The 24,939-nt window shown below is 44.4% G+C and overlaps 1 protein-coding gene across 2 annotated transcripts in view; it reads right to left on the bottom strand.

Moving 5' to 3' along the window:
- Positions 1-312: 312 nt before the first annotated feature.
- fxr1 (FMR1 autosomal homolog 1) overlaps positions 313-24,939 on the bottom strand; it is a 137,964-nt gene continuing 113,337 nt past the window's right edge. The window contains exons 14-17 of one of the 2 annotated variants that reach the window (XM_072474204.1): positions 22,045-22,254; positions 21,808-21,903; positions 12,074-12,171; positions 313-1,361 (exon numbers count right to left, since the gene is read on the bottom strand). In XM_072474204.1, the coding sequence (XP_072330305.1) occupies positions 1,197-1,361; positions 12,074-12,171; positions 21,808-21,903; positions 22,045-22,254 (569 nt within the window). In that variant the 3' untranslated portion in view covers positions 313-1,196. The remainder of the gene's footprint in view (positions 1,362-12,073; positions 12,172-21,807; positions 21,904-22,044; positions 22,255-24,939) is intronic. The other variant, XM_072474205.1, reaches the window with a different exon arrangement.

Below are 24,939 nucleotides of genomic sequence, written 5' to 3'. Positions count from 1 at the left end.
CCAAAATATTACAAACAGCAAAAAGATCAAAAAGGTGTGCCTAAAGTCCCTAGATTAATATTGTATTACCAGGCTAAAATGTGGATCACTGGTTAATTCAGAGTATCAAGTTTTAAATCTGGTGATGGTCGCTGTGTACAATAGGAGATGCTGCAGTATCAAATTGTACGGGGGATGGGGTAGGATGGAGAAGGCGTTTTTCAATGCATGCAATATTCCAAAATGCAATATATACACAGAAATGAAAAATCTCAAATTTGATGGCAACATAAAATGCTTTACAGTAAAGCTCAAAAAAACTATGTTTGCATATTTTAAGTCAGAAGATGGAAGATCAAACTTTATTTATCAACTATCTGCATACAAAACATATTGCACATCAACCAAACAAAACTGAAAATAAAAATACTCTAAGGACTCTAAACAAATGTAGTTTACATGGAAAATTGTTCTCTGGAACTTAATCTTACAATAGTTGGATTATTTTGGCAATGACATCTACAACCAGTTTAGTGTAACATCCAAAGCATTGCTTGATTTTTAAATACTGTACATTTAATAAATAAACCAAACAAGCCCCTTTGTAAAACAGTCACTGCCAATCACATCCCAATGTCCCTGCAGATGTATAGATGCAAACGAGTATTCTCCAGTGGTCTGCAATTTTCTCTACATACAGTATTAAAAAAACCTACAGAGATTTAGTAAAACTGACCAGTTTCCAGACTAGTATCCCTAATGCTAAATTTACAATTCAGTGCAAAATTTTGAAACTGCATTTTCTATTGTTTTCCTCAGATGAAGAAGTGGTTGCATATTAGAGAACTTGACAAAAAAAGCAGCCAATGCTTTAATCCAGTATTACAGTAAATGTCAATGATCTCCATCTCCAGAAGAATCTGAAATTTATTTTAAACATTTCAAGACATTTCCCTACAACCAGCTAGTTCTTTTAATTTTGCATCTACTGTCTGAAGGCACAACATCTGATAATGTATTGAGAACTTAACTAGGTGAAAAACAAATTTATACAAGTGTTTTATTCAAGAACCCCTCCCCATCTCCATTCCAGTGCGGAGGAACTAGAAAAAAAGTGCGCCGTAAAGTCTGGCAGTCCTTATTCTATCTTTGGCAAGCTTTTACAAGCACTATTAGAAAACGTAATTTATGCAGAACTGGACGATGATGGGTAATGTTTAAGAAACACCATTCACCACAACTTTAGTTCCATTTCCTTGGTATTCTCTTTGTTGGCTTTCCTTAGAAACCTTACATGTAGGAGCTTCATCACCCGAAACATTGTTTGTTCCATTCATAGTCTTGAATGCTGGAGTGTTTTCATCAATCATATCCTCTTGCACCTGCAGAATATAAGAGTTTGTGAAGTAAAATAGTTAATTTTGAGAGAAAAAAAAAAGGTAAAATTTGCTCTTCACACAACTGAATATTCAAAGCAGATACTGCAAACTGTAATGCAGAACTGAACAGGACATAACAGCATTATACAGAATTCTCAATGTTAAGCAAATAATTCAGTAATTTTTGATCGAAGATGATGTTAAAACTGATGAACACTTCACTGCAGGAAAAAATGTACTTGCAATGGACAGAATAACGGAAAACCCAAACTAATTCCAATTCTTGGGACAATTGATTGAATGAACATTTATTCTCATATTTATCCTGTTCTCTGACAGGCCAGATCACTGCAGCTGATATTTTGGTGTTCCCCAATAAATCTTCCATAATTCAGCCGCAATGAATCATAATGCTCTTCAATTACTTACTAGGTTTGTCCACAGACCTAAATTCCATATACAAACTGTAACTCACATAGATTACTTAGTGTACAGCAGACTCGGGTTCCTTGGCCCAATGGTTATATGCCAGCATTTAAGAACGCAAGAACTAGGCAATTCAGCACCTTGAGCCTGCTCCGCCATTCAATATGATTATGGCTGATCACATCTCAGCTTAATCTCCACTTTCCCATCTGTTCTCCATAACCCTTCAACCCATTACTAATTAAAAATTCTGTCCATCTCCTCTTTAAATTTACTCAATGCCCTAGCATCCACTGACTCTGGGAAACTGAATTCCAGATTCATGACCCTTTCAAGGCAGTAATTTCTCCTCGTCCTAAAAGTATCACTTCTCATTCTAGAATGCCCCAGAAGAGGAAACATCTGCTCTCTCCAGGTCAATTTTTGTCAACTCCTTTCATAATCTTGTATACTTCAATTAGATTTCTCCTCATTCTTCTTGACAGAGTATAGGCCTAAACTGCTCAATTCATCTCTCTTTTTAAGACAAACCCCTCATCTCTGGAATCAATCTAGTCAACTTCCTCAGAACTGCCTCCAATGCAACTACATCCCTCCTCAAGGGGACCAAAACTGTACACAATACTGCAGGTGTGGTCTCACCAATGCAGTGTGCACTGCAGTAACACTTCCCTACTTTTATACTCTATTCCTTTAGCAACAAATGTCAAAATTCCATTTTATTTTCCACACAGGTTACATTACTGTTCTTCTGAACTGAACTTCATCAGCATGCATGTGGAAGTTGATCTACTAACTGTAGATAATGTGACTGAGGGGAAACATAGATTAAAACTAAGAGGGGACATCGATATTTCAGTGACTCTTGAGGTGACAGTGCAGGGAGAGAAAAGTCATTGCTGGAGATCCATTCCTACTAAGTTACAAGCAGTGTAACTATGGAAGGTCCCATGGACCTGGACAAAGCAAAGGCATGGAGGAGAATGGCATGTTGAACAATGTCAAAAGCTGTAAACTGGTCAAGGAGATCAGCATGATAAATTAGAGATAATGTAGTTTGTCACTTCAGCAAACACTATACATGTGCTAGAAGACTGGAAGCCAGATGAGGGATTTAAATATAAAGTGTCAAGGAAGATGCACTGGAAGAGGAAAGAGGTGTGAGATAAGGTAGCAATTAGAAAGCAGATAGGTCAAGAGTGCAATTTTTGAGAACAGGGTATTGGCAGTTATGAAGGGAGAAAAGTTTGCAGATTTCTAAATTGCCAAACCAGATAGACTTAGGAAATTATGTATAGTCAGAAGGTTGATTCTTGATCTGTGAGGAAATAGTGGGGAAACACAAGCTGTTCAAACTAGCAATGAAAATGTTCTTACTTCTGTAGACAATTTGAGAATAGAAATAGTTAACATAGGGTATTGCTTTAAACTGGGAGTTAAACTAGTAAAAGCTATCTTTAGGATCGATATCAATAATTTTTTTAAAAAGTATGATTAACTGGTGCACGCATTTAGGAAATAACAATACTATAATGCGGGGGGTGAGGCAGGGGCACCTACCCGTATTAATAATTATCTTGTGATTTAGTGGAGAGAAGGGGCAGTTGTTCAAAATAGGGAAAGAGAAGATGAAATGGGGACTTCGGGGTGCGGTGATGACCAGCTAAGCCGCACGTTTCGGCAGCTCTCGTTGGAACGGACTTTTGGGCTCTTGATAAGAGCCCCAACGGCAATTTTAAACGGCCAAAATCACTGTGCGGTGAAATAGAAGGGAATCCCCCCGGACGTTGATGGACAAAGGAGAGGATAGCGGCAGGATTGCAGTGGATCCTTCGGAGCAGCGGCAAAGAAGGGAAGCTCGAAGCAAGATGGTGTCGGAAGGTGGCAGTTCGATATGGGGCCCGGAGCAACAAGAGTTCCTGCGGCGCTGTGTGGAAGAGCTGAAGAAGGAGGTGTTGGCCCCAATGCTACAGGCGATTGAAGGGCTAAAGGAGGCGCAGAGGACCCAGGAGGTGGAGCTTCGGGTCGTGAAGGCAAAGGCTGCTGAAAATGAAGATGAAATTCAGGGCCTGGTGGTGAAGACAGAGATGCACGAGGCGCAGCACAAGAGGTGTGTGGAGAGGTTGGAAGCCCTGGAGAATAATTCGAGGAGGAAGAATCTAAGAGTCTTAGGTCTTCCCGAGGGCGCAGAGGGGGCGGACGTCGGGGCATATGTGAGCACGATGCTTCACTCGCTAATGGTATCGGAGGCCCCGACGGGCCCTTTGGAGGTGGAGGGAGCTTATCGAGTTATGGCGCGAAGGGCAGGAGATGTACCTCGAGCCATAGTGGTGAGGTTTCACCGCTATAATGACAGAGAGATGGTCCTAAGATGGGCGAAGAAAACTCGGAGCTGCAGGTGGGAGAACGCGGTGATCCGCGTATACCAGGATTGGAGTGCGGAGGTGGCGAGAAGGAGGGCACGTTTCAATCGGGCTAAGGCGATGCTTCACAAAAAGGTGAAATTTGGAATGCTGCAACCGGCGAGACTGTGGGTCACATACCAAGGGAAGCACCACTACTTTGAGACGGCAGAAGAGGCGTGGACATTCATAGTGGACGAGAAGCTGGAATAGTCTAGCGAGAGAAAGAGCTTCTGGGGCAAAGTGGTGGGGTGACTATGTGGGACGAGGAAGGGGGGGGGGGGGGAATGATTTTTCAATTGTTAACTCTTTAATCCTGTAAATTTTCTCTCTTCCCCTCGTTTTGGGGGGGGAGGGGGGAGTATGAGGAACTGTGGGCGCCGGTGGATAAGAAAGCGGGGCTGAGTGGGAAACGCGGGCCTCGTTCCCGCGCTATGGTAATTAAGGCGGGAACAGGGACGCAGGAAGGTGGGGGCCTCGCACAGTGAGAGGCCGAGGGCAAACGGGGAAGCCGAGGTCAGCCAGAGTTCGCTGACCTCTGGGAACAACATGGGGGGTGTAATTACGCTAGTGGGGGATCTAGCGGGGGGGGGGGGGGGGGGGGGGGAGAGCTAACTGGGTTGCTGCAGCTAAGGGGAAGGGGAGCTGTTAGGGGGCGGGGTGGTCGAGGCGGGAGGGCACCGTCGGTGGGATATACGGGTACGTGGGAACCGGGTGAGAAGCTGGGGAAAAAAGGGGATGGCTAGTCGACAAGGGGGAGGGGTAAAGAGCCCCCCAACCCGGTTGATCACGTGGAACGTGAGAGGGCTGAATGGGCCGATTAAAAGGGCGCGGGTACTCACACACCTAAAGAAATTAAAGGCAGATGTGGTTATGTTGCAGGAGACGCACCTGAAATTGGCAGATCAGGTCAGACTACGTAAAGGATGGGTGGGACATGTGTTTCATTCGGGTTTGGATGCGAAGAATAGGGGGGGGTGGCTATTTTAGTGGGGAAACGGGTTCTGTTTGAGGCAAAGACCATAGCGGCGGACAGTGGGGGTAGATACGTGATGGTGAGTGTCAGACTGCAAGGGGAGGCGGTGGTTCTGGTGAACGTATACGCCCCGAACTGGGATGATGCAAACTTCATGAGGCGTATGTTGGGGCGTATCCCAGACCTGGAGGCGGGAAAGCTGGTAATGGGGGGAGATTTCAATACAGTGCTTGCTCCAGGGCTGGACCAGTCGAGGTCCAGGACCAGGAGGAGGCCGGCAGCGGCCAAGGTGCTTAAGGACTTCATGGAGCAGATGGGAGGAGTAGATCCTTGGAGATTTATCAGACCTAGGAGTAAGGAGTTCTCATTCTTCTCCCATGTTCACAAGGTATATTCACGGATAGAGTTTTTTGTCCTGGGAAGGGCACTGATTCCGAAGGTGACGGGGACGGAGTACACGGCCATAGCCATCTCGGACCACGCTCCACACTGGGTAGATCTGGAGGTAGGAGAGGAAAAGGAGCAGCACCCACTCTGGAGATTGGATATGGGGTTGTTGGCGGATGAGGGGGTATGTCTAAGGGTGAGGGGGTGTATCAAAAGGTACTTTGAGCTTAATGACAATGGAGAGGTTCAGGTGGGAGTGGTCTGGGAGGCGTTGAAGGCGGTGGTCAGAGGGGAACTGATATCCATAAGGGCACATAAAGGGAAGCAAGAGAGTAAAGAAAGGGAGCGATTGCCGAGAGAACTTCTGAGGGTGGACAGGCAATATGCAGAGGCACCGGAGGAGGGACTGTACAGGGAAAGACAAAGGTTACATGTGGAATTTGACCTGCTGACCACGGGTAAGGCAGAGGCACAGTGGAGGAGGGCACAGGGAGTGCAGTATGAGTATGGAGAGAAGGCGAGTCGGTTACTGGCCCAACAATTGAGGAAGAGGGGACGGCGAGGGAGATAGGTGGGGCGAGGGATGAGGAGGGAGAGATGGAACGGGGAGCGGAGAGAGTGAATGGGGTGTTTAAGGCATTCTATGAGAGGTTGTATAAGGCTCAGCCCCCGGATGGGAAGGAGGGAATGATGCATTTCCTGGATCAGCTGGAATTCCCGAAGGTGGAGGAACAGGAGAGGGCGGGACTGGGAGCACAGATGGATGTGGAGGAGGTGGTAAAGGGGATTGGGAGCATGCAGGCGGGGAAGGCCCCGGGACCGGATGGGTTCCCGGTGGAATTTTATAGGAAATATATAGACCTACTGGCCCCGCTCTTGACGAGAACCTTTAACGAGGCCAGGGAAAGGGGGAAGTTGCCCCCGACTATGTCGGAGGCGACAATATCGTTACTTTTGAACAAGGATAAAGACCCGCTGCAGTGTGGGTCCTACAGGCCCATTTCCCTTTTGAATGTAGATGCTAAGCTCCTGGCCAAGGTAATGGCGACGAGGATAGAGGATTGTGCCCCGGGGGTGGTCCATGGGGATCAAACTGGGTTCGTTAAGGGGAGACAGCTGAACACGAACATACAGAGGCTGCTAGGGGTGATGATGATGCCCCCACCAGAGGGGGAGGCGGAGATAGTGGTGGCGATGGATGCCGAGAAATTTGACAGGGTGGAGTGGGACTACCTGTGGGAAGTGTTGAGGAGATTTGGTTTTGGTGAAGGGTTCATTGGATGGGTACAGCTGCTATATAGGGCCCCGGTGGCAAGTGTGATCACGAACAGGCAGAGGTCTGACTACTTCCGTCTTTATAGAGGGACGAGGCAGGGGTGTCCCCTGTCTCCGTTACTGTTTGCATTGGTAATTGAGCCCCTGGCCATAGCACTGAGGGGCTCCAGGAAGTGGAGGGGAGTACTCAGGGGAGGAGCAGAACACCGGGTATCATTGTATGCAGATGATTTACTGTTGTATGTTGGAGGGGATGCCTGAGATAATGCAGACGCTCAGGGAGTTTGGGGAATTCTCGGGGTACAAATTGAACATGGGGAAGAGTGAGTTGTTTGTGGTACATCCGGGGAAGCAGAGCAGGGGAAGAGAGGATTTACCGCCGAGGAGGGTAACAAGGGATTTCCGGTACTTGGGGATCCAGATAGCCAGGAGTTGGGGAACCTTACATAGGCTTAATTTAACACGATTGGTGGAACAGATGGAGGAGGATTTTAAGAGATGGGACATGGTGCCCCTGTCACTGGTGGGGAGGGTGCAGGCGGTCAAAATGGTAGTCCTCCCGAGATTCCTTTTTGTGTTTCAGTGCCTCCCGGTGATGGTCACGAAGGCTTTTTTCAAGAAGATCGAGAAAAGCGTCATGAGTTTTGTGTGGGCTGGGAAGACCCCGAGAGTGAGGAGGGGGTTCTTGCAGCGTAGCAGGGAGAGGGGGGGACTGGCACTACCGAGCTTAAGTGAGTACTATTGGGCCGCCAATGTCCCAATGGTGTGTAAGTGGATGGGAGAAGGGGAGGGAGCGGCGTGGAAGAGATTGGAGATGGCGTCCTGCAAAGGAACCAGCCTACAAGCACTGGTGACGGCACCGCTGCCGTTCTCCCCGAAGAAATACACCACAAGTCCAGTGGTGGTGGCAACACTGAAAATTTGGGGGCAGTGGAGACGGCATAGGGGAATGACGGGAGCCTCGGTGCGGTCCCCGATAAGAAATAATCATAGGTTTGTCCCGGGGAGAATAGATGGGGGAGAACATGGTGGATGAGCTGAAGGGAAAATGGGAGGAAGAGCTGGGGGAAGAGATGGAAGAGGGGCGGTGGGCAGATGCCCTACGTAGGGTAAACTCTTCGTCCTCGTGCGCCAGGCTTAGCCTGATACAATTCAAGGTCTTGCACAGGGCGCACATGACCGGAGCAAGGCTCAGTAAATTTTTCGGGGTAGAGGATAGGTGTGGGAGATGCTCGAGAAGCCCAGCAAACCACACCCACATGTTTTGGTCATGCCCAGCACTGCAGGGGTTCTGGGTGGGGGTGGCGAAGGTGCTTTCAAAGGTGGTGGGGGTCCGGGTCGAGCCAGGCTGGGGGCTGGCTATATTCGGGGTTGCAGAAGAGCTGGGAGTGCAGGAGGCGAGAGAGGCTGATGTTTTGGCCTTTGCGTCCCTAGTAGCCCGGCGAAGGATACTGCTTATGTGGAAGGAAGCCAAACCTCCGGCGTGGAGACCTGGATAAACGACATGGCAGGGTTTATAAAACTGGAACGGATAAAGTTTGCACTAAGGGGTTCGGCTCAGGGGTTCACCAGGCGGTGGCAACCGTTCATTAACTACCTCGCAGAACGATAAAGGAAATGGGAAGGTAACAGCAGCAACCCAGGGGGGAGGGGGGGGGGCAGGTGGGTCCTCAGGGGTGTTTTTGTAAAGATATTGGTACTTGGTTATGTATATTGAATTGCTGATTTTATTATTTGGGAGAGCTATTATTTTTGTTATGGCAGTTGCCATTTAGTTTATATATTATTTATTTATTTGTTAAAATACGGTCACGGTTATTTACATTGTTTTGCTGTTGTAAAAAGGGGAAAAACCTTTGTACTGTTTTGTTTGGCCGAAAAAGTTGAATAAAATATATTTTTAAAAAAAGATAAGATGAAATGTAATTTTTCCAATAACCCACGTTATGCCTAAGGATTGCTTGATGTCAACATTAGTTGACAGCCTAGAGTTACTGAAAAGGGACAAATTTCATTCCTGGAACAACCGAACAGTGACTCGCTTTTAGGTGCGTTAAGTGTGAAATGCTGAAGGGATCAGTGCAGAAACCAGTTGATCATTACCAATAGTTTAAAAATTTTTTTATAAAAAAAAAAAAAGAGTACCCAAATCATTTTTTCCAATTAAGGGGCAATTTAGCGTGGCCAATCCACCTACCCTGAACATCTTTGGGTTGTGGGGACGAAACCGATGCAAACACGGGGAGAATGTGCAAACTCCATACGGACAGTGACCCAAAGCCGCGATCGAACCAGGGACCTCGGCGCCGTGAGGCAGCAGTGCTAACCACTGCACCACCGTGCTGCCCTCATTACCAATAGTTTAATGATAACCAAGGTAATCCACTAATTAGTAATCTTTATTGTCACAAATAGGCTTACATTAACACTGCAAGGAAGTTACTGTGAAAAGCCCCTAGTAGAATTCATTTTTAAGGAAGTAGCAATGGGACATTTGATGAGTTAAAATGCAATCCATCAGAGTCAGCATGGTTTTATTAAAGGTAAGTTGTAACTAAAAAATTTGCTTGAGTTGTTCGAAGGTGTAACAGGCAAAGTGGATAATCGGGTCCTGTGGTCTTCCAGAAGGCATTTGATAAGGTGCCACACACACAAAAGGTGTATTGTACAAGGTAAGATCCCATGGGGTATGGGCTAATATATTAGCTTGGATAAAGGATTGGCTAACCAACAGAATGCAGAGAGTGGGTATAAATGGGTCTTTTTTTGGTTGGCAAGCTGCAACAAGTTGCATGCCACAGGGTTTGGTCCTCGGGCCCAACAGTTTAATCTATATTAATGACCGGAATGCAGGAATAAAATGTACTATCGCCAAATTTGCAGATGACACTAAAATAGGTGGTAAACTTAAGAAATTTACAAATGGATATGGATAGGATGGGTGAGGGGAGTGGGCCAAAATTTGGCAGATGGAATTTAACATGGATAAGTATGAGATGATCCATTTTGGTTAGAGTAATAAAACAGCTAATTATTTAAATGGAGAGAAACCTCAAGAGTGCTCCAGTGCAGAGGGATCTGGGCAGCCTTGTCAATGAATCACAGAAAGTTAGTATGCAGGTGCAGGTGGCAATAAGGAAGGCAAATGGAATGTTGGCATTCACTGCTAATGGAATAGAGTACAAAAGTAGGTAAGTGCTGTTGCAACTGTATGAGGGGGGGGGGGGGGGGGGGGGGTTTAGACCGCATCTGGGGTACTGCGCACAATTTTGTCCCCCTTACTTGAGGAAGGAAGTAAATGCATCAGAGACAGTTTAGAAAAGGTTCACTCGATTGATTCCGAGTCCGGGATGAAGAGAGAGATTAAGCAGATTAGACCTATACTCGCTGGAGTGTAGAAGAATGAGAGATCCAATCGAGATATATACAAGATGCTAAGAGATTGACCCGGTAGACGTAGAAAGGAGGTTCCCCTTGTTGGACATTTTAAAACGAAAAGCCATAGTTTTAGGTTAAGTGGTGGCAGATTTAAAACAGAAATGAGGAGGAATTACTTCACTCAAAGGAGTTGTGAACCTGTGGAATTCTCTGCCGAGTGCAGTGGACGCTGGAACACTAAGCAAATTTGAGGAGTGGGGAGCGAGCAGGAAGGTGGAGATGAGATCAGCCATGACGGTATTGAATGGTGGAGCAGGCCCGATGGGCTGAATTACCTATTCCTGCCCTTGCTTCTTATGGGAACACCAACACCTGGTAGTTCCCCTCCAAGCCCATCATCCGGACTTGGAAATCTATTGCCGCTCCTTCACTGTCGCTGCGTGAAAATCCAGATCTCCCTCCCCAACTGCACTGCGCGTGTATTTACACCACAGGGACTGCAGCAGTTCATGATGGCAGTTCACCACCAACTTCTCAATAGCAATTAGCGATGGGTCAATAAATGTTGGCCTGCCAGTGACACCACATCCCATAAATTCTTTATAAAAAACCTATCCCGAATCTCAGAACTGCAAGATTTAAAATTAATATGATCTGCTTAGCCTAGCAGCTGCAAGAGAAATGTTGTGAACAAAAGAAACTCCTACTTATTGCCTTCATCGATCTCACCAAGGCATTCGACCATGTGAGGGGAGGTGGTCTATTTATGCTGTTGGAGAAAAATGACTGCTCAGTGTGATCACTTCTTTTCTTGACAACATGATGGGTAAAGTCAGCTGTAAGAGGGAAACATTGGAACTGCTTGAGATCCTCAGTGGGGTCAAACGGGGTTGTGTACTGGCACTGACACACATTGGCATATTCGTCTCTTTGCTGATGTCATCGGCCTTCAGGTAATCTGCAGAGGTTGTCTACTTACAGACTAAAACTGACAGTTTAGGTCACTTGGCTAGAAGCTGGTTCGTGATGCGGAGCAAGGTCAGCAGCACAGGCTCAATACCCATACCAGCTGAGGTTATTCGTGAAGCCACATCGTCTCAACTTTTCCCCTCGGCCGAGGTGTGGTGATCCTCAGGTTAAATCAACACCAGCCAGATGTCACCCTCAAAGGGAAAAGCGCCCATGGTCATCTGGGACTTTGGCGAATTAACCTTATTATGTTATGAGAAAAGAGTGAACAGCTACCATCTTCGCTGTCTCAGATGTATGCTCAGCATATCTTGGCAGGACAAGGTCAGAACTGGTATAGTAGGCCCTCTCCGAACCGTGTATTTTATTACACGCAGTGTACTTTGTTTCCTGCATTCAGAGCATCATAATAGAGACACAACCGAGTAGAGTTGCCAGTTATAGGGTCTCATACCTTTTATTTATTTTGGGCTGCAACGGCTGTGCATACCCAAAGTTGATATTATTAGTCAATATAACAGATTGAACATTTTAAACATGGATATTTTAGGTGATGGAGTCTATTGTAAAAACCTGAAATTTACAAAGATCAGAAAATGTGCATCACCACCAAAGTGACAATGTCAAACGGTGAATTTCACACCTTTGGCTCTGTGCTGTATTTTATACTCATGTTTCAAATGAACTCATCTGACTAACTGCACAACTTACATTCATTTTGTCAATTCTGTCAGTTATTCTTTCTCTTAAACTGCAATTGACAGAGACTGGTAAACTCCCCATAACCACACACTGGTGCTTTCCTTATTCTGTAGCAGTGCATGTGGCCCAAGCATACACATGACCTGTAATAGATATAACTACATCAGTTTTACTACCAATTTTATTGCTCAAATTCTTACCAAGGTAGTTGTATTTTTGCTGGCTGCAAGATTCTCTTTCGGCTGGACCCGTTGTCGGCTCTGTGATTCCGCACGAGATATGTAATCAGCTACAGTTACTGTCATTGAAAACAAAAAACTCTTTATACACCTCATTCTGTATATTGCTAGATGAATTGCATGCATCTTCTGCACAGGTTTGCAGATCATTTTAATTTAATCAAACACTTGCTATTTAGTCTAACAAGACATGCTATCGTTATATGCAATATTGTCATACATGGATGCAAGATGCATTCAGGATTAAATAAAGGTTTAGGTTAGGCCTTGAAGCAGAAGTTACTATTTTTATCCAAGTTTGTATTAGCTACAATGCAGACATCTTTTGCACTTTCCTGATGTACAAAATTGTGTAGATCCCAGTACCATTATTTACCCAACACTGAATTTCTAAACTGTCCAGTCAATGAACTATTACTAATCAAGGTATTTCCAATACTTAATGAAGTAACTTGTTTGGTGATAATTTGAAAGTCCCTTAGTTGAATGCTTTTATTTGAACAGAAGCTTAACACAGTGTTTAAAATTACTCCTTAATTTACAATTGGGTTTAACCTGTCCCCAAGCACATACTACTTTTAACATACCCAAAATACTTAGAATCATAGAATCCCTACAGTGCAGAAAGAGGCCATTCAGCCAATCCAAGTCTGTACCGACCTTTCGAATGAGCACTCTACCCATGTATACCCCACACTATCCTCATAATGCTGTAACCTAACCTGCACATTCCTGGACACGAAGGGGCAATTTAGCATGGCCAATCCACCTAACCTGCACATCATTGGACTTAAGCCATCTAAATATGCATATTTTTCTAGAATGGGCAATCATAGTCATTTGTGTCCAAGAGATACTTTTTACAGCTTAAATTTTAAATTACTCTGAAATAATTGGATAAAATTAGATGGAGCAACTTAAGAGTACACATAATCATAGAATATTACAGCACAGAAACAGACAACTTGGCCTGTTAAGTCCTCACCACTACTTCAGTGTTTATATTCGTCGCCCTATAAATTTAAGCCCACTCTCCTGCTCATTCCCCATACTCTTCAATAATTTTCTTTCATGTGGCATGTGGCTGTAATTCCTTAAAAAAAAAAATCAAATATTATATATCTAATATTGATTGCATCAATGGAAATTCCACATTTGGAATTTCCAGGTTCTATTCCATCTCTTCCAGCGCATCCTGCTTCTAAGGGCAGCACGGTAGCATTGTGGATAGCACAATTGCTTCACAGCTCCAGGGTCCTAGGTTCGATTCCGGCTTGGGTCACTGTCTGTGCGGAGTCTGCACATCCTCCCAGTGTGCGCGTGGGTTTCCTCCGGGTGCTCCGGTTTCCTCCCACAGTCCAAAGATGTGCAGGTTAGGTGGATTGGCCATGATAAATTGCCCTTAGTGTCCAAAATTATTGCCCTTAGTGTTGTGTGGGGTTACTGGGTTATGGGGATAGGGTGGAGGTGTTGACCTTGGGTAGTGTGCTCTTTCCAAGAGCCGGTGCAGGCTAAATGGGCCGAATGGCCTACTTCTGCACTGTAAATTCTATGATAATCTGGCTATAATTGAATTTTTATATTTTACAATACACTTAAATTCAGAGAACTAGCTGAATGGTGTGGGTGAAGTTGTTTTCATATTAGGTGAACACATCAAACAAGTAATGTGATACTTCCAATTAAAACAAATAAAATGGCACCTTTCTAGTTTTTAAGAATTGGCACAACAGGTATAAACAGAACACAATGGTATCAGTAATAGCAACAACAAAGTGAATATGTGGCTGACCAATGCCACTCTACCATTCAAGTGAAAAGAAGGAATGTTCATTATAGTACAGATCTGACATGAGATTTAATTATCATTCAGTTAACTTGCACGAACTTGGGGCATTTCCAAAACCCGCAATTGGCACGATTCAGACACTCCTCAAATTAGACATTAAACTAAATTCTGACAACTAGCTCAAATCAGGTAAACTGAATACAGCCAAACAAAGATAGTTATCAGAAAAAAGGTACATGGCTTTTATGTTCTCAACATTTTTGCCAGGCAGCTCACAGAATCATTACAAAAGGCCAACATTCGATCTTTTTGAATACTTTGTGTGAATGCATATCTGGATCATCATACTTGTCGTATGAGGAACAGTTAAGGACTCTGGGTCTGTACTCGTTGGGAGTTTAGAAGGATGAGGGGGGGATCTTATTGGAACTTACAGGATACTGCGAGGCCTGGATAGACTGGACGTGGAGAGGCTGTTTCCACTTGTAGGAAAAACTAGAACCAGAGGACACCATCTCAGACTAAAGAGGCGATCCTTTAAAACAGAGACGAGGAGGAATTTCTTCAGCCAGAGGGTGGTGAATCTGTGGAACTCTTTGTCACAGAAGGCTGTGGAGGCCAAATCACTGAGTATCTTTAAGACAGAGATAGATAGGTTCTTGATTGATAAGGGGATCAGGGGTTATGGGGAGAAGGCAGAATAGGGATGAGAAAATATCAGCCATGATTGAATGGCAGAGCAGACTCGATGGGCCCAATGGCCTAATTCTGCTCCTATGTCTTATGGTCTTATGCACTTCTGGTCTTTTAAACACCATAGAAATATGTATAATTTGGAATGTGCAACAAGAATTTCTAAATTTCAGAGATATAACACCCGTATAAGGAGTGGACATGGGAAGAGTTCTAAACCCTCTTCCCCAAAATATAGCAAAATAAATAAGCTGCCATAAATATCCATTATAAATAATGGATGAAATCTAATCCAACAAGTGTAAAGTACAGCATGTAGGAACGAATGGGCAACACATTTACTTCATAGACTGCACTGAAATAGTTAAGGATGAAGCTGGAAGATATAACAAAATTTAACATTTAGTTTCAATGCTGATCATATCCAACCAATGGCAACAGAACGTTGAACGACAAAGTCAAGATAGTAGAATACATGCCAGATCAAGTCAGGATCAACCATCTAAAGTGCTCTGGTCAGGCTGTACCTTCAATATTAAGTTCAGTCAACAAGGTGCGAGAATTAAACATTCAAGAGATGGGGACAATACACGTTAGACTCAAAGCTACTACTTAGTGTCAAAAGCTTGAGTTGAAACAGAAAAAATGAGATAAACTTGGGTTTTGCAGCTTGTAAAAGGAGACATCTGAGAGGTGATCTTTGAGGTATTCAAGTTTGTGAAGGAAATGACAAAGGCAAATCCAAATTATTACTTTAATTTAAACAGTATAAATGAGGCCAAGGAAACTATCACAAACTGACAAAAGGTAAGTTTAAGACTGACAAAACTGCATGCAAGATATTTCCTGATGTCAGCATATGGAATAGACTTTCATACAGAATGACTTAAGAATCAAATTTCGGAGATATGCAATGGGGAGGGCAAATAATAGAACAGATTTAAAATCTTTCCAAAATAAAAATAGAAAATGCAGGATTAATGTTAACTATTTCCCTCCACAGACGCCGTCAGACCTGAGTTTATCCAGCATTTTCGTTTTTTATTTCAGATTTTCAGCATCTGCAGTATTTTGCTTTTATTAATAGCTTATGGATGAATTTAGGGAGATTGCATGGTGTTCTTCATTCCAAATTATATGATAGCGTAATAGATAATGTTTTTGGTTTGGATAAATACTAAAATGCAATATAGTTAGTGCGCTTGTGTGATACTGGTTTCGGTTTCTCAAATTCCTATAAAGCTACTGATTATTTTGGAGAGATAATTGATCAAATATTGCAAAACTGTTTTGTGGGATGCTCTGTTTTGCATAGCTAAGCAAACAAAAATCAATTTGCAAATCTCAAAAGTCAGGACACAATATGATTACAAGTGATTCTATTGGCACATATACACAAGGCTTTTTGTGAAATAGCTAAATGCTCACTACATTGGTTATGAATCACAATCATCCTATGCAGCTGTGGCAAATACACATTCAAACATGACTATGTTGCATGGTATTTTATTTAGCAGACAGCTTCTTGTGGTCAGCAGTATTATTTCAGATGTTTTTTCAGTAAGTAGAAAATTTATATCCTGATGTTAATTTATCAATGGTTTTTATTTTAAACCAAAAACCATGATCACTAAACATACCAAAAGAAGATACTACAGATGATTGCAAAATAGATATCAGCTGGGATGTGCTTTTGTATAAAAATACACAAATGCACTCAGTTTTACAAGAATGGCGCCTTCAACTTTCCAATATTATATGTTTTCAATCTTGACGGAGATGACTGAAAAATGTGATAGGCAAATCTAAAACACTTTCCAAAGGAAAGAGAACAAAGAGGTAATCCCACCTTGCCCTTTAGGATGTAATTTAACAGATTAGATCATGGCACCGAAAGAGGAAGGCCTCAGTTGAAAACCAAGTGTTCTCTTTTAAGTCACAACTTGGCAAACAATTCTTAGTAACTTGCCCTCCATTACCTACCATTTCTGATAAATAATGGACATCTGAGAAAATGCAGACACCAAAAAGATTTTTTTTAAAAAAAACTACTGACCAACTCTTAATAAATCAGTAACGGCCATGAAATTCTTGCATTTGTAAGTATGGCAAGAACAGGATTGTTCCATTCAGCCCCTCCTTCTTGGTCTGTCATTCAATTACATCATAGCTAATATTCCAAATTCTATCACCGTCTTGAAAGTTTCAACTCTCACAATATCCAAAGTCTTTGAGGTCAGAGTTTCATAGTTCCACTTCTGCATGTCTGAAAATAGAATAGCTTCATTCGCATTTTAAGATTGTTTTCCTTGCTCTGTATTCCATCATCAGAGGAAATTGTTTATCTAATCTCTTCACCCATGACCATCTAAATTTACAGGAATGCAAGTCAAATTTTATGCAACATATCACAATTTAATTATTTAAGCCCCAATGTTATCTGCTGAATCTGCACTATAGCCCCTCAAAGGTCAATATATCCTCCCTGAGGTACAAGCCCAATAGTGAATACAATACTCCAGATGGAGTGTGGTCATGGCCCTGCATGAGTTCACACTTGCATTCCACACATCCCCAAGCACCAAGCTAAACCGCAACATTTATTACCCTTTCCGACTACTTTCTGTACTTGCACACAAGCTTTTACAACTCTTGTGCCCATGGATAATGGTCAAATCCTTTTTCTTCTCCATAGTCTCTAGTCTCTTGTTAAGAAAATATTTAAATTTGTCTTTCACTGACCCCAAGTAGATGACTTTACACCTGGCCAAGTCAATTCAGAGTCAGAGGTCTACAGCACAGAAAAGGCCCTCTGGCCCATCACATCTGTATTGTGAAATATAGCATAGTCAGGATTGCTTTAAAACAAAGTGCTGGATACACTCAGCAAGTCTGACAGCATATGTGGAGAGAGAAACAGACATAACGTTTCAAGTCAAAGAAGACTTATTCAGGACAGTTCTGAAGAAGTCATATTTGACTCAAAACATTAACTCCATTTCTCTCTCCACAGATGCTGCCAGAAATGGAGTATTTCCAGCACTTGTATTTCAGAATCCAAGAATCTGCTATATTTTGCTTATATTAAGGATGGTTAGTGAATGTGGAGTAAAATCTGAAATGATCATCTATTTGGAATTAATTTGAAACATTTGTCACCGAATGGAACCCTTCTATGTACAAACATTATTTTTCTTAACATCTGATTTTCAAATTAGTGTGTCGCCATCTGGGATGGCCACTTACAACAAGAAACATAGACGATTCGCAAAGCCTAATGGGAAATATGGACAATGTAAGATTCAGGCAGCACAGAGCCTGAATGTATATTTGTGAGCAAAGATTCCAGACAGCATTGAAACCGCCAACCGATTAGCATTTTGATGGCCCATCTCCGTAAGACAAAGGACTGATACTTGAGTAACCGATACAATCCCAGACATTTTGGCGCCACTCCCAGTACTCAGGAAGTGTAAACAACAGGGTCAATGACCGCTTAGGACACGCCCAGCCATCAAGGCACCCGCCCCTTTATTGGCTCAGATCGAACAGTGATCAAGAACTATCCAATTAGTGGGGTCCAAACCGAAGGACCGCCCAAAAGAGCGCAAAACTCCCCAAGGATAAAGAGAGACACTGCCATGTCTTCGACCTCTCTTGGACCTAGCTCTCCGGCAACGTCCAACTCCAATTGCAGCACCACCAGAAGCAAGTTCAAGTTCAATGCCCGCTACCAGACGGATGAGCCCAGCTGAGCAGCAGTTACTTCTCCAGATCCAGCAGATCCAGATTCAAACAAAGTCCACTGTTCCTCTGACCTAAGCCGGGTGCCTGAAGTTAAGTACAGGTTGTCATAGTTGATAGGTGTAGTTTAACTAGTAGTACTTATGTTGCATGATTAATCTTGTGTATAAATAAAGTTTATGTTGCATGATTAATCTAGTGTATAAATAAAGTACCATTGATCTTGAACTAACTAACTAACTGGTGTATGGCTCTTTGATCGATATCCGGTTGAACCTTGTGATGGTATCATTTGATACCTGGCGACTCTGAGCAATATAATGTCGATATCTAAAGAAAGAAGGGCAACCTTATTGATTGTCATATTTACAGTAGATAAAAAAGGCAACTAATGGGCACCAACACATTTACCAGAATTTATGTGCAACTTTAAGGCATTAAAAATATACAAATTGACATGCATGCTCTTGATAGGTTAATGAATTCCTGCAGATTCTGGAAATCTGAAATTGGAGAAGAAAATGCTGGAAATATTCAGCAGGTAATATCTTTGAAACAGAATTAACGTTTCAGGTCATTGATGACCTTTTGTTAGATGAAAGCGCAATATCGACCCGTAACGTTAACTCGTTAGCAGCCTGACCTGTATTTCCAGCATTTTCTGTTTTTATTACATAATGTACTAATAGGGGAGATATATTTTAGGAGGAAGGAACAGGAGCGTCAATTTAATGTAAATAGTATGATTATAAATGGAGTGCAGGGGGGCGGCATTGTGGCACAGTGGTTAGCACTGCTGCATCACGGCACCGCGGTCCCAGGTTCGATCCCGGCTCTGGGTCACTGTCCGTGTGGAGTTTGCAGTCTCCTGAAAAGGTAATTTCTCATTCGGAAAATTGCATCCATGGGCAGAGGGTTTTGCCCGTACAACCGAAATATGTTCAGGGTAAGTGAATTGGCCACGCTAAATTGCCCCTTAATTGGGAAAAAAATGAATTGGGTACTCTAAATTTTTAAAAAATAAATAAATCGATTGCAGGAAGAACAGACATGGTGCTCACAAACACAAATCTTTAAAGATGACAGGACAGGTTGATGAAATGGTAAAACAAATATTGGGATCTACTGCTTTCTAAATGTAAGGCTACATTACCAATTTGTACTAAATCTTTAGAGATCGCAGTTTAGGCCTCAGCTGAACACTTTCAGAAGGATGTCAAGGTCTTGGAGATGATAAGAGATTTTCAGAATAAACCAGGATAAAAAAAACAATCACTTGAACTGGGAGTTTCCTTTGGGTAAAAATGGTTAAGGGGTCACCTTCACATGATTTATCTCCAACACTTCCTTTCCCGTCCTTGATCTTGCTAATTCAATTTCTGGGGATAGACGATCCACTGGTGCCATTACAAACCCACCGACTCCTCAGCTACCTCAACTACAGCTCTACACAGCCCGGTTCCTGTAAGGACTCCACCCCATTCCCCTTCGCCTCCCTCGTATCTGTTCCAATGATGGGACTTTCCAAAATGGTGCTGCTGACATGTCTTCGTTCTTCCTTAATGGTGGTGTCCCACCCACTGTGTATCTGGCCCATCACCCACACCTTGCTCTCACCCTTCCCCACCCCACCCCCCTCCCCCCCAGAACCGGGATAGGGTCCCCCTATTGTCCTCACTTTGCACCCCACCAGCCTCCGCATTCACAGAATCATCCTCTGCCAATTCCGTCAACTCCAGCAGGATGCCGCCAACAAGCACATCTTCCCCTCACTCTCCGTCAGCATTTTGCAGGGACTGTTCCCTCCAGGATACCCTGGTCCACTTCTCCAACACCTCACCCTCCTCCCACGGCACCTTCCCATGCAACCGGCAACATCTGCCCCTTTATCGCCTCCCCTCTCACCATCAAAGGGCCTAAACATATTTTCAAGTGAGGCAGCACTTCACTGCACCTCGTTCAATCTGGTCTATTGTATTTGCTGCTCCCAATACAGTCTACTTTATATTGGAGTGACTAAACGCAGACTGGGTGACTGCTTTGCAGAACGCCTTTGGTCCGTCCACAAGTAGCACCCAGGCCTTCCTGTCACTTGCCATTTCAACTCACCATCCTGGTCTCTATTTATATGCCTGTCGTTGGCCTTCTGCAATGTTTCAATGAAGCCAGCACAAACTGGAGGAACTGCACCTCATCTTCCAATTACGCACATTGCAGCCCGGAGACTTGACATTGAGTTCAACAACTTCAGACTGTGAACTCTCTCCTCCACTTCTCACCCCATTTTTATTTCTATCCATTTATTTTTATTTCTTCCATCAATCTACCTTTCCCTCACCATTGCTCCTCTCCGCTCACCCCACATGGGCCATCTGTTCCCTGTTCCTCGTTGCCACTCCTTACCTTTGTTCTGTCATTAACACATTTGAATCTCGATGTGCCACGGTCAGCACCCTTAGCCATAATCACCCCAATTTACAATCCCTTTGTCTTTCTGTCCATGACTTCTTTCCAATCTCCACCTATTGCTGGCCCTCTATCTAGCCCCATTGCTCCACGCCACCTCCCACTCCCATCAACAAATAAATCTGACCCTATTACCAGTTCTCTTTAGCTTTGACAAAGAGTCATCCGGACTCAAAACATTAGCTCCCTTCTCTCTCCACAGAGGCTGTCTGACCTGAAATTTCTAGTATTTTCTGTTTTTGTTTCAGATTTCAGCATCCGCAGTAATTTGCAGTCATCTTAAGGGGAAGTTGTATTCAAAAATGAAGGGTTTTGACAAGAGTAAATATGGAAAAATTTAAGATACGGACAAAGAAATTTGATGCAAGTTTTTGTGATCTGCAGTGCAGTACCTGAAAAGATGGGGAAGCAGATGTATAGTAATATTGAAAAGGAAAAGTTTCAGGCTCTGGGGTTGGAGCAGGTGTGTACCTGCATAGCTCTTTGTACACAAACACACGCACTGAAGTCAATGGTAATACAGTGCCCAGGCTGGGAGCAACTAAGTGCAGACCTGGGGCTTTCCTGGTATTGTTCAGGGTCAGAGACTTCAATTCTGAGCCCTCTGGGAACACTAACTTTACATAATACCTATAACTTCATCTGAAAATTTATATTGAAGCAACAACTTCAGAGACTCTTCAGCAGTATGCACCAAGGCATAGTGAAATCAAGTACGTGATGCACTTATTTGGAAGCGGAATAAAGTTTAACATCTGTCAAAAATGTACATTTCCCAATTTTTTCTTCCTTATATCTTTGAAACAATTACCAATTAAAGGTGGTCCTTCTTTAATACAGGGCAATCAAAATTATAAAATGTTAGATTTTCAATGTAGGCTTACCATGCACAAGCAGCAGGCCCATGAAGCTGTGGTTAGAATTTATTGAATTAGACAAAGTGGTATAGTGACAAACAATTTCAAAAATCCAAAAACCCTAGCATGCTAGTTTTGACTGTTACCTTGCTGGCTGTCTCTGCTCAGAGAGCTTTCAATTTGACCACGTAAACGACGTCTGCGGCTACGATTACGCCGCTGTGGTTTTCTTTCATTATCATCTGCAAATGTAAAGTGTGATGGAGGCTTTCTCTTTAATATTTTATTTACAATAGCAGTCTATGCTTGGAGTTAATTCAAATAAAATTCTAGTTGGCCAAGTGCAATCTTTCAAACGATACATAAATTTAATACATACATACCTAAACCATTCTCATTAACTGAAGCACTGTCAGATTCTGTCATTCCATCAATCATAGTAGCATCATCATCTGTCCTACGCCTACGCGATCTCCTGCGGCGGTTTGAGCTGCTATGAGATTCGCTACCATCAGTGTCTGCTGTTTGGTCCGTTTCTGTGTTATCTGCGTTGTCTAGCAAACTGTAAGGATTGCTATCTGGATCCTTGAACACTAAGGGGAAAACAGATATTCTGATTAAAAAAAACACCATACTCTGATGTTTTTCATGTTATTTTTTCAAAGATCTGAATTGTAGATATTTTTATTTCTTTACAGCATCAATGCTCATGAACATAGAAGCAGATGATTTATTATACAAGCGTCTGCAAGCAAGAGCTCCTAGTAGATTAAATGCTAAACAATAAAACTAGACTAGAATCCTTCTCAATAAAATTGCGACAAACTGTTGAATTAATTCACTACATTCGTTACTCATAAAAGCAGTAGAGAGAAAGGCACCGACAGAAAGGGGACACTAACTTCCATTATAATATATATATAATATATATCTTCCCCATGAAACCACAGACTCGAGTAAAGACAGCTTTTAACGTACCAAGCCAAGGAAAGCACCAAGCCAAATTACAACATAAAACACTGGATAAGTAGGTAAGGGCAAGGCAGGTGGGAAAAAAAAAAAAAAATCAGCTTTTGTTTAATGGAGCTTTCTTAACAAAGCATAGGTGGCAGCACAAAGTCTTCGACTGATGGCTTACATAGTTTTATCCCAGGGATAAAGAGACTTTATGCTGGCCATTAGCAATTGGGGTGAGACGAGAGAGAATGAAATCATGGTGTCAGATGCCATGTGATCCCTGACCCTCTAGGGATGCTTCCAATTATAGTTGGCAACACTAGTGTACCATCAGGAACTGACCAGTATCTTAGTCCTGGCGCTCCACAAGAAATGGCAGGAGCGGTTCAAGGAGATGGAGAATCGGTCGAGGCGGAAGAATCTGCAGATTCTGTGCCTCCCGGAGGGGCTGGACGTGGGAGCCTATGTGGTCACCATGTTGAACTCGCTGATGGGAGCGGGGTCCTTCCAGGGGCCCCTGGAGCTGGAAGGGGCCCATAGAGTGCTGGCGAGGAGGCCCAAGGCTAACCAGCAGTACTGGTGCGGTTTCATCGGTTCACTGATTGGGAGTGTGTGCTCAGGTGGGCCAAGAAGGAGAGGAGCAGCAGGTGGGAGAATGCGGAGATTCGAATATACCAGGACTGGAGTGCGGAGGTGGCGAAGAGGAGGGCCGGGTACAATCGAGCGAAGGCGGTGCTGCACAGGAAGGGGGTGAAGTTTGGCATGTTGCAGCCGGCGCGACTGTGGGTCACCTACAAGGACCGGCACCATTATTTTGAGTCTCCGGAGGAGGCGTGGGCCTTTGTTCAGGCCGAGAAGCTGGACACAGACTGAGGGTCGGGATGGGCGATTGGGCACTGTGGTGGATATGTTATGCCTAATTTTGATTCGGAGGGGGGGGCCTTTGCATTGTTTTGGGTTTCTTTTTCTCTGTGTTTTTCTCTTTCGGGTTCGGGAGGGTGGATGGGGCGAGTTGGGCACTGTTTTGGTTGGTGACGGGGCCTGGTAGGTGGAGAGCGCGGGACCGGGGCGGGGAAGCGAGGATTGTTTCCCGCGCTTAGAACGGAGGGGGAGAGCCTGTGAATGGGGAGCGGGAGAGGAGGGTGTGCTACACAATGGGAGGAGTCGAAGGGGAGGCGGGAGTGGCCGGGGTCAGCAGGAATCAGCTGACTTGCGGAAGTGCAATGGGGGGAGTAAACCAGCTAGGATGGGTCCTAGCCGGGGGGGGGGGGGGGGGGGGGGGGTGGATCGAGTTGCTGCTGCTAAGATCAAGGAGGAGCTGGAGCGAGTGGGGTGGGTCAAGACGGGGGTATGCTGCTGTGGGGAACGGGCCGGGTGTGGGGTGCGGGGGCGTGGCTGGCCGAGGAGGGGGTCATGGCTAGTCGGCGGGGGAGGGGGGCGGGTAGCCTCCTGATCCGGCTGATAACCTGGAATGTAAGGGGACTGAATGGGCCGGTTAAGCGGGCCCGTGTGTTCGCTCAAGGCGGATGTGGTTATGCTCCAGGAGACACACCTGAGAGTGGCAGACCAGGTAAGACTGAGGAAAGGGTGGGTAGGTCAGGTGTTTCACTCGGGGCTAGATGCCAAAAATCGAGGGGTGGCGATCTTGGTGGGAAAGGTGTTATTCGAGGCGTCGAGCATTGTGGCAGATAATGGCGGTAGGTACATAATGGTAAGTGGTAAGTTGCAGGGAGAGAGGGTGGTACTGATCAATGTGTATGCTCCGAACTGGGACGATGCGGGTTTTATGCGGCGTATGTTGGGTCGGATCCCAGACTTCGAAGTGGGGGGCCTGATAATGGGGGGAGACTTTAACACGGTGTTGGATCCGGCACTGGATCGCTCCAAGTCCAGGACGGGTAGGAAGCCGGCGGCGGCTAGAGTGTTGAGGGGATTTATGGACCAAATGGGAGGGGTGGACCCATGGAGATTTGCAAGGCCGGGGGCTAGAGAATTTTCATTCTTCTCACATGTCCATAAGGCTTATTCTCGAATCGACTTTTTCATTTTGAGTAGGGCGCTGATAGCGAGAGTAGAGGATTCCAAGTATTCGGCAATAGCCATTTCGGACCACGCCCCGCATTGGGTGGACTTGGAGATGGGGGAGGAGAGGGACCAGCGCCCGCTGTGGCGCTTGGAGGTGGGGCTGTTGGCGGACGAGGAGGTGAGCGAGCGGATCCGAGGAAGTATAGAGGGGTACTTGGAGACCAATGACAACGGGGAGGTCCGAGTGGGGATGGTATGGGAGGCACTGAAGGCGGTGGTGAGGGGAGAGCTGATCT

Source organism: Scyliorhinus torazame, chromosome 14, assembly GCF_047496885.1.
Source record: "Scyliorhinus torazame isolate Kashiwa2021f chromosome 14, sScyTor2.1, whole genome shotgun sequence".
In the NCBI taxonomy this organism is placed as follows: Eukaryota; Metazoa; Chordata; class Chondrichthyes; order Carcharhiniformes; family Scyliorhinidae; genus Scyliorhinus; species Scyliorhinus torazame.
Note: the sequence above shows the minus strand (reverse complement) of the source record. Positions and strands in the feature narration are given on the sequence as shown.